Here is a 12,725-nt window from a genome sequence, read left to right as displayed (position 1 = left end):
ATATAGACATCACTTCACCAAAGTACTGTAATAGCATCAGATATAATCAAAACCGGCAGTAATCATTCCCGACTGTCAACTGTTATTACAGTCACAGTGATGGAAATGATCAAGTTCCTGTTTAGATGAGCTTCGATAAATTTTCTCCATTCTGTTCATATTTCGACCAAATACAATCTCGCGCTTCTCTGGAATTATTTATGCTTCAATGAAATTTGAACGTCCACGTTGTACAATGAATTAATCTTTACATGCACTCAGTCATATGATTAAGCTCGCATCGACTAAATAATTAGTGAATCATAGTACTGTGTCAAAGTTTAATAAAAAACAAATCTTAACAAACATACACACACACTCATTCACACACAGGGAACGCACAGACATTTACTGCTCTGTCTTATATTGTGAGTAAAATCTCAGGCTATACCAATTTTTTCTTAAACGGCAGCGCGATATGACACATTTTGCCCTCTTTTCTCTTCTTTCTACCCCTCATGCCATCTGTTTATTCATGCAATTTAAGAGAAAATAACGTTCGTATGTAGGTGTGGCGTGCAGCGATATAAATTGCTTGTAACTAAAATCGGTCATGTACAGAGATGATTTATAGATAGCTTTAAGGTTACAAAATTAAACGAAACAAGGTTAGCAGCATAGAACAGGTCAGCTTCTAAAGAGTGGTGGAACAGCCTCACTCCACGTACACTGATACCCCTTTCAGGTAATCGTGGATGCGGATAATAGGAGCACAAGTCGTAAAATTTCGATTACATGAACGGGAGAGGAGTAGAAAAGTGCGCATTATTTTTATGCTGCTATTATGCGCATAATTGCAGCATGAGGAGTAGATCGAGAATACATGAACGCGTTTTACGACTTATCCGCACTAACATTCCACAGTTCGGTCAAAGGTCACTCGATTTCCCGCACAACCGCTGATTGCTGAGCTTGAGCGCGCGAGAGGTGTGCATACACGTGAGGATATTCACCGGAAACATTACGTCATTATAGAGGCGTGCGCAGTAACCACGACAAATAACTCGCACAAATAACTCGCACCATTATATGAACGGGTGCTCGTAAAAGTAGTGCGCACTTCATGGGATATATGAACGCGATTTTCACTACTTCATCCGCATTATTTGGATGCGGATAATTGAACCGCGATTACCTGAAAGGGGTATGAGAGACGCCCGTCAGTTAGTGACATAGAATGATACCAGCGTAAATAGAATGTAATCATGGTAATCACATTAAATGGGATCTTCACTGATAAATGTAACATTATGACATCAGGGAGGTGGGTGCACACCAAGGTGAAGGATCAGTGTCTTTTAATGATATTTATTCACTTTCATTAAAATGAATCAAGAAACATCAATTCATTTTTGTATTACTGTACAAACTTAAAAGAATAATTCCGTTAAAGATAACAACTGAAGTATACATTTTCATGTTTTCATAACAACTGAAGTATACATTTTTATTATATAACAATAAAATGGCAATAGTACAGCAATTACCGAAGAAAATGGACGTACATCTGTATATTATATCTAAAATAATGCCTATCCAAAAAACAATTATCCTTATAGCTAACCTAATCAGTTATTTTTTTTTGATAATTCTTTATTCGAATTTCGTTCAATTTCATATCACAGAAACAGAAACGTTCACAGAAACAAAAACAAATTGCTAATCAGTATTTTTTTTTCCTTGATATTTATTAATTTCATTCAAATCATTCGTAAATCAACACATTCTGGGTGTAACATGAACAAAAATCAGTACAAATGCAATTCAAAACACAAACAAATCCATTTGTCAATTTATACATGTACTGCAAACAATCTCTCTTCAACATAAATAACTCGATTATAAGTCAACCCTACTAACAGTTTCTTCACGAGAAAGTTTTTACATATACCAAACCTTCTCACTTACATGATTATATAATACATTAAAAAAAACAAATACATTATTTAAATCTAGAATGGAATCATTCATAAAAAGAAAAAAAATACTGGCGAGTATCGACGAAAATACACACACACACACGCACACGCACACACACAAACACAAACACACACAAAATATACACGCCCTATAAATGTCCATATATTTTCTTCCTATATTGCATTTCTGTTAAATGTTTTGACATTATTTTGGTCCTATGATTCAATATTATTGGTGACTTTCTTTTTCTTGTTTTTTTTTTTCTCTTTGGAAGCTCGTTATCAAAATTTCGGTTTGAGCACTTGTCACAGAGACAGAATTATCGCAAAAACTCCGTTTGCAAGGGCAGCTAGGTCTGAGAAAAGCAAACAATCAAACAAGCAAATGCTGATGACCACACTAGGGAGTATGAGAAAGCAAGGCGGATGTCGATCAGTAAACCAGAGGAAACCATCAAAGTTGTTGCGGATATTTCGTAATGGCACCACGCCGGATTTCCTTTTCTGACAAACGTACACTCTTAAAACATCCGAGTCAGAACTGACCCGGAACTGGGTCCGTTGGGGTCATACACCGTTCCGGGTCAGAAATGACAAGGAATGGGGTCAGATATGACCCATTCAGAGTCATGAATTGGGTCAGGGTGACCCCATTCGGGGTCTTCATGACCATATTCCAAGTCATTTCTGACCCGGAACGGTGTATGACCCCAACAGACCCAGTTCCGGGTCAGTTCTGACTCGGGATTTTTTAGTTCTAGTTTTCAAGATCGGCAATAGTGAGAGCGACAGTGAGGAGAATAGGAACCATATATCTATTTTTCCTCTTTCTTTTTTTTTTCATTGGTGGTATTCCACAAAAAAAAAGAAAAAAAAATGACACAAAATTCCCCAAACTCGCAACGGTAATCCAGAGAGAGGAGCTCCCTCTCGGGGGCTAAAAAGAAAAGAGAGGGAGAGAGGTTGAATAATCGGCTGCTTCGTCTTTGAAAAATAAAGGATGATTGTCCTTTGCAAATCTTGCGAGAATGTAAGTTTATCTTTGTCTGTTTAACTTCGGAAATTAATTTCCTTTTGTTCAAGTAAAAATTCTATCTCCATTATAATCCTCACCCCAACCCCCATTAAAATCACCTGCACTCAGCAGCCTATATATAAACAATAACCTGTCTGGATCTGGATCCATAATTATGCTGCCGGACCGGGTGGTACCACTATATAAATAGTGCTTCATACCACATTGCAAAGAGAATGTTATCAGCATTATTTTTCCACATTTGTTTTAATGTGTATCATCACTGTACTGAGAATATACCGTACAAAATGTTATTGACATTAGTTATTCCTTGGAAGTGGTTACACTTGAGTATTACGGGCAATACCTGTGATACTCCATAATACGGTGCACTGTTCATGTTGTGGGTGCGCTGCGAGTGTAGATGAACATGAACAACAACAACAACGGTGGTATTACCCTTTTTTGCCGAAAGCTCTGTTCTGATTGGCTATAGACCTAAGTAAGTTTCGCTGGGGGCGCTTTACGTTCACGACGATTTTTTTTCAAAGTCGTAACTTGACGCGACGGACACTTGTGCAAAACAAAGGACCTGGAAATAGGTAACTCTGCAAATGTTAGGTCAGAATTTCTTGTCTAGTTAGGAGTATTTCGTGAATATTATAGAATTTCACATTGTCTAACCTTAGTTCGTAGAAAAATGTGGGGCAAATGTAACAAACAGCGAGTATCCCACGAAATAGTTCATACGTGCGGTTGGCGGTGGGCTGCCGCCCTACAGTACAAGTGAATAAGGCGTAGTCCCATACTTTGATATTTGCGTAAGCTAAAAATATTTTCCCCGAAAGCGGTGCCGCGGTGGGCGAAGGCGCGGGCGTAGATATAATCGCGTACAACACTGTGTAACAGTTAGGCCTAACGTTAGATGAAAGAAATTTATTGATCTACGAGACGCGAAATTAATATACTGGGCATACTCGTGAAATAGGCCCCACCACTGCGTGTCCGTACAAATACTACGGCGGCTCGCCTGTTTATACTCGTGAATTCAGCCCCACCGTGTGGCGTTCATCGGTAGTATAAGCACGGCGGTGGGGCTTTCTTCCACAGTATAATAATCGTGAATGCGGCCCCAACAAACGGCGTTTACGCGAGATGCATACGGCGGTGGGGCCGATTTCCACAGCATAGCATCTTTCGTCCTCCCTTTCTCCCGTTTTTTTCTTTGGTCTTCTACTTTTTATTCTCGGAAGGACTCCGTAATGTCCCTTGAGTAATTTAATGGCCAATTTAACCATAAATACAACCCTACCTAACCCTAAACCCTAACCCTAACCTAACCTTGCTTGCTAACGCACGGGTGCACGCGTACTGCGGTGGGGCCTATTTCACGATTTTGCCATATACTGTTACTACTACTAGATCGCATATACTTCTAGACGTCTATTTAGTCTAGGCCTACCGATGTAGTGGTCTATATGCCTATGCTATGGCATAGCAATGTACTGGCAGCCTCTTGTTGGCAGGCTGGGCCGGGGCTGGGCTAACCCCGGGACGCTCTGTGTACACAGTTACACACTGTACTGCGTGTTGGGGCTGGTCGCAGTTAGGGCTGGGCTAACTATACACAGCCCAGTCGCCGCTGTACATACGAAGCGCGACAGGGCTGTACCAACGAAGCTCCAAACACGAAGAGGGTTTAACGATCGCATGCGATCGGATTGAATTTTGATACTTTAGATCATTTTTTTTGTCACTTCAAACTCATCTGACGAACAAAATGATAATGAGACTTCATATCTATGCTGTGAATATTGAAATTAAGATTTAATAACTTACCTAAAATGATGGTTATATGCAGCATGTGTGAACGGTTCACGAACGGTACATCGTCTTTCACGCCAGGCCATTTCCAATATCCGGGAGGTCACATGATCTGAATGCCCTTTCAAAAGGTTGCGCTGTCGACCGTGCTGCTACACCAACACTCAAGCAGTGCATCGCACGCACGCAAAAGATTTCCGCAGAGATCAAGGCGCCATTTTGAATTCTGCAACGATGAACCCTGACGGTGTTAGGGAATCCGCCAGAAAGTATCATTTTTTGGTTCCACGGACTTATCACGAGGGCTCTCAATGGACTTACGAACCTTCTGTAATACAAGCATGCACTTAAGGTGAGTAACGTTTGGTAACGTGTACATTGTTTATAAAGAACGTATGAATTTTCATAAGTTTTGTAGTTGTGTTGTGGTTCCCCACTTTGTAGGTGCCCGCTCGTTGGTCAGACGCTGTATTCGCGTAGCGTATTAACAGCGTCTGGTCGGGCTAGGGCTGGGCTAACTGCGATCAGCAGCCCCATGGGGCCATACGCATAGCGTAATGCCTAATATGGGGCTGCGGACTGTGGCATTCAGGATCATGATGGGGTAGTATTGCGGACAAATATCGACTTAAAATGGAAAAATTTCTTCAAATTGAAGACTTACTAGTGAAGTTGAAGTATTGACAACAACAGGGTTCGTGCAACGTTTGGTTACTGCCAATGGCAAATACTCTTTCTGTAAGTCCCTTTCGTTCTGTTCGAATTGATGCATAATGTGACTCGGTCGAGAGGAACCTGGGAGAGCTACACTGAAATGACGGCCAGGGCATGCGCACACAGACATCTTATCCAGTCAATAATGGGTGATTTCAAGTTCGGTGCTAGTGCTGTATGATAGTGCTAGCCCCCAAATAACAGCGTTAAATCGACCTCCAACACCGACGGTCAGATTAACGAGGCGATACTGATCAAAATTATCGATCACCAGCACTAGGTCTAGGTGTTGGAATCGCAGCACCGCGGGAATTACGCGACAAAAAAAGTGATGGCGCGTAGTTAAAGTCAAATATAAAAAGATGTAGCCAAAACTGCTTAGTTTTAGACAAGGAAGACTGATTAAAATGCCACAAATTTCACCCCTTCTTCAAAACACAATTATCTTTATTTTGCTCCCAGGCTCAGATTTCTGTGGCCATGTCTGTGACCATTGTATTAGCATAGGCTTTGCACATAAAATGTGCATCTCTTATGAAAGTGAATACTGGTCTCGCATGGCAACGCTTACACCAGAACCGAACTTGAAATGAAGAAAATGATAACCCCTGCTGGCTAGTGTAGTCAATAGGGAAAAAGCACATAAATCGCTAACACAGATGGCAGAGCTCGGTTCAGCAGACGACATTCAACACCGAGCCCAGCACCAGCAACCGGATTTACGTCATAATTTTTTAGGTCAACTCCCAACACCGACGTGATTTGAAGTTTGGTTTTATCGCCGGTGCTGGTGCTGAGATAGCACTAGCACCAGCACTAGCAACGAACTTGAAATCGCCCAATGGATTTGAAATTTGTGCGCATGTGATGTGTGCGCATGCGCTGGCCATCAATTCAGTGTAACTCTCCCAGGTTCCTCTCGACCGAGTCACATTAAGTCATCAATTCGAACAGAAAGGGACTATTGGCAGAACCAAATGTTGCACGAACCCTGTTGTCAATACAACGTACTTTAACTTCACTGGTAAGTCTTCAAATTGAAGAAGTTTTTCAATTTTAAATTTTAAAATTATTTGTCCGCGATACTACACTCATGATCCTGAATGCTACAGTCCGCATTACACTATGCGTATGGGGCTGCTGGTCGCAGTTATTCTAACTCTAAGTCTAATGGTCTAAAAAGAGCAGTAGATTAGTACCTATTTACTATATAAAGCTACTTTAAGTACTGTTGTTAGTACTAGAATCTACTGTAGATATAGTTTTGCATTCTGTGTTTATCCCATACTTGATTATAGGGTTTTTTCTAGCTGTTTTCTACTTGGTAGTAGAAACTAGTAGGGTCCTAGGCCTAGAACTGTAGACAAATTCTAATATCTAGTCATGCTAGTAGAAATATGATCTTGACTTAGCTGTTGATAGTGTTTAGAATCTAATCCCTTTTTTGGCAGCTCACACAGGAAGCTAGACTAAGTCTGTGACTGCGACCAGCCCCAACGCTAAATACAAGAGCGCCCCGGGTTTAGTAGACTAAGCCCACCACAGCTAGTAACCAGCATTTTGCCACCTGCCAGAATTCCGTCATTGTCCTAAGCTTATCACTAATTATCACAAGCCAGAAATTCTGTTGTCACAGCACACGCATATCACATCATTGAACATTCTGGTGCTGTCGTCCACTAGTCTACAGGAAGTTCTTTTGACTTTAGCATGCTTAGTCATCTCCAAAAGTCCATCAGTATTCCCAGTTTTCACCGAAAAAAAAAAGCAAAATTGGGATTAACTTTTTCAAAGCAAACATTAATAACAAAATATGTAATGTTAAGTCCAGTGTTAAGAATCAGGTCCAGGGTCACCAAGAAAAGTACTAAAATCGAAAAATACGCCATTGCAAGATTTCTTGCTTGTCGGAAACTCAGAGTGTGATGGTGTCTGCTTAAATGCAAAAGAAAACAAAATCTCTGTATATGCTGATGCAGAGACTAAATGTACAGTATGTTGCAGGGGTTAAATGCAACAGTGCCAAGTTTACTCAGCCATCAAAGGGTGCTGCAATGTCCCTGATGCAAGCTTGCGCAAACAAGGTATGCTGCAGTGCATTTTTCAGCAGCCCTGAACGTGCATTGACACGGCTGAATTCTGTCCAGGCCCAACAGATTCTGGTCGATTACCAAAGTGATATATCAGTCAGGGAAACCCGCTCACAAGGACTGCCCCCGTACAAGCACTGCCCCGCCTCATGAGGCCCCCTGGAAGGCCTCATGAGGCCTGACGGGGGGCCTCAAGAAGCTCCCCATTCACTTTTTATTCATCTCACATCTGACGTATGAATTGTCGCAACTTTGCACGGTGATTTTTTGTTACACAAACATGTCCACTTTCCATGATGAAAAGAAGAAAAAATTCTGTCTGTTTTTTTTTTCCAACTGGATTTTTGAAAAAAAAGAAACAGAATTTTTTCTTCTTTTCATCATGGATAGTGGACATATGTTTGTGTAAGAAAAAATCACCGTGCAAAGTTGCGACAATTTATACATCAGATGTGAGGTGAATAAAAAGTGAATGGGGGGCTTCTTGAGGCCCCCCCAGCAGGCCTCATGAGACGGGGCAGTGCTCGTACGGGAGGCAGTCCTCATGAGCGGGTTTCCCGGACTTACATTTTGCACAGCAGTTTGCCTGTTTTATATCATGTACACAGATTAAATTAAGCAGCATGCAGCACCTCGCTCAAGGTATAATGCAGTGCAAGTGGAGATCTCAAGCATGAATAATTCATATTGCACAGAACCCACTGAGAATGTCTGCCGCTCCACCACTCACTCCTGATTTCTCAGAGAATATTGACATTTTGACTAAGAGAGTTAATAATATCTTTCTCTCTCAAGCTCTCTCTGCTGTGCGCTTGCCAGGTCTTGCCTCATTACTGATTGGCTGAGCCATTGCACTGCATTGGTCATGTGTCTCTCTCATCTTCCTGACAGCACAGCATGCGTGCGTGGTCACTACTGCAGGCTAGCTTGCTCTTGTGACCCATTTATACCTTCACGGCCTCACTATGCACTGCTTAAATATTGGGTAGATGTAGGTTGGTCGTTACGGAAATCTAACATTTTGAACATTGATCTACACATACATGCATTTCAGACATCCTAACACATATTGCCAAAATTTATTTTATTTGATGTATGAGTGTGCAAGATATTGTAAAACCAGAAAACTTCACATGCATGTGATATGAATTTTGCAAATTTTGCAAGAGCCAAGCTTTACACACAAAAATATTTACAAGTCTACACTACATGTATGTATAATGAATGCCAGTGGTAATTTAAACAAAATTTCATGCAGTGGAAAAGGCCATCAGCTCCAATTCACAAAAATTTCATGTCACAAATATTTCTGTTTTTGCAGTATGAACAAAACAGTAAGTCTTAGTAATATTATCTGTTGTGCAATGACTGTACTATTTCTTGTAGACTTCTGAGGGGTGAAAGACAATGGACATATCTCAGCTGGGGTTTCCTGCATGGAACATGTCCAAGACATGTCTTCAGGTGTATGGGACTAAAAGAAAAACAACACTCGATCACCAAGAGGAACTAGAAGGCCAGGTAAGAGCATCAAATACATGAAAGTATGTGTTGGCCACATTTATTCTTGTCTGGGTAAAATTTAAAAAGTAACATTCCAGTAATATTTTTCTTGTTTTCGACAAGTAAGAAGTAATAAAATCAATTTGCTTGTGACTGTGTGATGCATGTCCATTTTATGAGAAACTATTCATGTGCTAACATGAATCCTGACTTTTGGAAAACCCAAAGAACTTTTTGTGTGTATGTTAGGTCATATAATTACATGTAATTCAATTCATAACCAGTGAACAAAGTTCAGGATCTCCCTTTGGGATCTTGAGTTATGGTGCCTTTGTTTTTTTTTTTTTTTTGAAAACGTGATGTTTTCAACAGCATGATCTTTTTTTTTTAATACATATATGTAGATACAAGAATTTGAATGCTAGTGAAAATTTAATGTCACAAAAAGGCCATCAGCATCAATTTACAAAAATGTTGTGCTGTGCAAATACCTTACTTTACAATGCTGGTTACACTTACTGGTCCAATACTGGTCCAACAATGACGGGTCAAATTAGTAGAAAAAAATGGGTTTTTGTGCATCCCTGCTATACAATATATTGCACATTCAATGACAATTCATAGTTATAACTTCTTTAGTACCTATAACAACACTAAGTATTGTTTATGTAGTTATGTAGCAAGTCTAATTTTTCGCGAATCAGGACTTCCCAACAATTTTATGAGTGGTTAAATTCGCGATTGTGGAGCGCCATACTGAACAGAAAAATGTATGCGTGCACATCACATTTATGTCAGGATCAGAGTTACAATATTTTTGCATGTTTCATATGTTCGCGAATAGCACTGTACTGGTGAAAGTAGCCAAAATAACCTCTCAAAATATTCATACTGTATAGTAGCATGGAGTAAAATGTCAGTTTTACCTGGTCATGTACAAGAGGGCTCTTTCTTTCAGGGAGTCAATACAATAAGAGAATACAGTAGACCTCACCTAAGTCGACATCGCATAAGTCGACAACTCGCTTAAGTCGACACAATAAAAAGTCCCGATTTTTGCCTTTGTTATTCCTTGAAAATTTCCTCGTCTTAGTCGACATTTATAAGTCGACAACTCGCGTAAGTCGACCTGATTTTTCAGTACCAACTGAGCTGAAATACGTGTTAATTCCCTCGTCTAAGTCGACATAATTTTTCGCTCAAAGTCTTATCGCCATTCTCTGAAAAAGAATTGTTTTCCCGCTCCGATTCGCTGCATTTCTACTCGGTAATTCGCTATAGTGTACGGCGCGGTAGCGTTCGCGCCATGCGTCCATTGTCTTGTATGCCAGAATAGAAAGGGCATACACTCATTTACACCGAGTATTAGTACCCAAGGCAGTTCACTTTGCCCCTTTTCTCCCTCTCGTTTTTCTCAAAACGCAAAAATTTTGTACACTTAACTATGTCCCAGTAGGTATTCATTATCCGAACATGAAATGTTTTTGTAAATCCGAATATTCTGACGTTAATTATTCCGAAGCGGTATTAAAACCTGGGCCCTTTTTAGAAAATTAATAATGCAACAAAAAAAAATCAAATGCAGGTGTATCAAATTAATCACAGGCAACTTTTGCATTTAAACGCAAGTGCGCTGCTCAAAAGACTTGCGTCTGATAATCATATGAAACTAGAAAATAATTGTACGAACCTGAAAATCAATTGCGTTTAAACGCAATTTTAAAAATCAAATGTAAGTCCATCAAATCACACGCAACGATGTATGTAAATGCAAGAGCGTTGCAGAGAAGACTTGCGGTTTTGTACGAAACTAGAAACTGCGTTTAAAAACATCTCTATACATCTACGGAAGTGCGTTATTGTTGAAAAGACTGGCATTACTTTTTTATTTCGTAAGCAAAATTAGAAATTAAACGCAACTCTGAAAATCCAATGCAAGTCCATCAAATCACACGGAAAGCTGAAAGACGTGCGTTTGATAATCATACGAAACTAGAAAATTGTAGGGAACTTTTTTTTAACTCAATTGCGTTTAAACGCAACTCTAAAAAACAAATGCAAGTCCATCAAATCACACGTAACGCTGTATTTAAACGCAAGAGCGGTGCAGAGAAGATTGCAGTTTTTGTACAGAACTATAAGAAACTGCGTTTAAACGTATCTCTAAACATCTATACGGAGTTGTGTTATTGTTTAAAAGACTTGCATTATTTTTTTTATTTCGTAAGCAAAATAAGAAATCAAATGCAAGTCCATCAAATCACACGGAAAGCTGAAAAGACTTGCGTTTGATAATCATACGAAACTAGAAAATTGTAGGAAAATTAAACTCAACTGCGTTTAAACGCAACTCTAAAAATCAAATGCAAGTCCATCAAATCACACAGAACGCTGAAAAGACTTGCGTTTGATAATCATACGAAACTAGAAAATTGTAGGGAACTTTTTCAAACTCAATTGCGTTTAAACGCAACTCTAAAAAACAAATTCAAGTCCATCAAATCACACATAACCCTGTATTCAAACGCAAGAGCGTTGCAGAAAAGACTTGCGGTTTTTGTACGAAACTATAAGAAACTGCGTTTAAACGCATCTCTAAACATCCGCGGAAGTGTGTTATTGTTTAAAAGACTTGCATTATTTTTCATTTCGTAAGCAAAATTAAAAATTAAACGCAATTCTGAAAATCAAATGCAAGTCCATCAAATCACACGGAACGCTGAAAAGACTTGCGTTTGATAATCATACGAAACTAGAAAATTGTATGAAATTTAAACTCAATTGCGTTTAAACGCAACTCTAAAAATCAAATTCAAGTCCATCAAATCACACATAACCCTGTATTCAAACGCAAGAGCGTTGCAGAAAAGACTTGCGGTTTTTGTACGAAACTATAAGAAACTGCGTTTAAACGCATCTCTAAACATCCGCGGAAGTGTGTTATTGTTTAAAAGACTTGCATTATTTTTCATTTCGTAAGCAAAATTAAAAATTAAACGCAATTCTGAAAATCAAATGCAAGTCCATCAAATCACACGGAACGCTGAAAAGACTTGCGTTTGATAATCATACGAAACTAGAAAATTGTATGAAATTTAAACTCAATTGCGTTTAAACGCAACTCTAAAAATCAAATGCAAATCAAATCACAAGCAACGCTGTATTTAAAAAGCAAGAGCGTTGCAGAAAAGACTTGCAGTGTTTGTCCGAAACCAGAAACTGCGTTTAAACGCATACAAATTTACGGAAGTGCGTTATGGTAGAAAAGGCTCGCATTATTTTTTATTTCGTAATGGAACTTTCGCCGTGACCGAACTTAGTCTGCACTTGCACGGGAAAGACATCGCAACATTCACACGTTTCAAACTGCCGAAACGCATGCTGCTTCACAAAATGTCAATGAAAAAAATGACAACAAATTATTCTTAAAGTTCGCTATGCCGAAGGTTTAAATCTCAGTCCAAAGTTAAATTAGTCCGACAATGGAAAGAGGTTTGTTTTTACGAAGGTTATAGTAGTCCGAAAGATGTCGTTTTCAAACAAACTTTTCTTCTTCTTTTTATTTCAGACGGGCCCGCGCTGTACAGAGCGGTAATGTTGCGAATCGGAGCGCGAGAACAA

At 39.5% G+C, this 12,725-nt stretch overlaps 2 protein-coding genes across 3 annotated transcripts in view; one reads left to right on the top strand and one right to left on the bottom strand.

Moving 5' to 3' along the window:
* Window positions 1–12,725, bottom strand: part of LOC140226267 (uncharacterized) — a 72,208-nt gene that overhangs the window by 11,841 nt on the left and 47,642 nt on the right. The window lies entirely within an intron of this gene.
* LOC140226266 (uncharacterized) overlaps window positions 9,009–12,725 on the top strand; it is a 28,687-nt gene continuing 24,970 nt past the window's right edge. The window contains exon 1 of the mRNA XM_072306757.1: window positions 9,009–9,122. Coding sequence (XP_072162858.1) covers window positions 9,009–9,122 — 114 coding nt within the window. The remainder of the gene's footprint in view (window positions 9,123–12,725) is intronic.

The sequence above is a fragment of the Diadema setosum genome, chromosome 3 (genome assembly GCF_964275005.1).
Source record: "Diadema setosum chromosome 3, eeDiaSeto1, whole genome shotgun sequence".
In the NCBI taxonomy this organism is placed as follows: Eukaryota; Metazoa; Echinodermata; class Echinoidea; order Diadematoida; family Diadematidae; genus Diadema; species Diadema setosum.
Note: the sequence above shows the minus strand (reverse complement) of the source record. Positions and strands in the feature narration are given on the sequence as shown.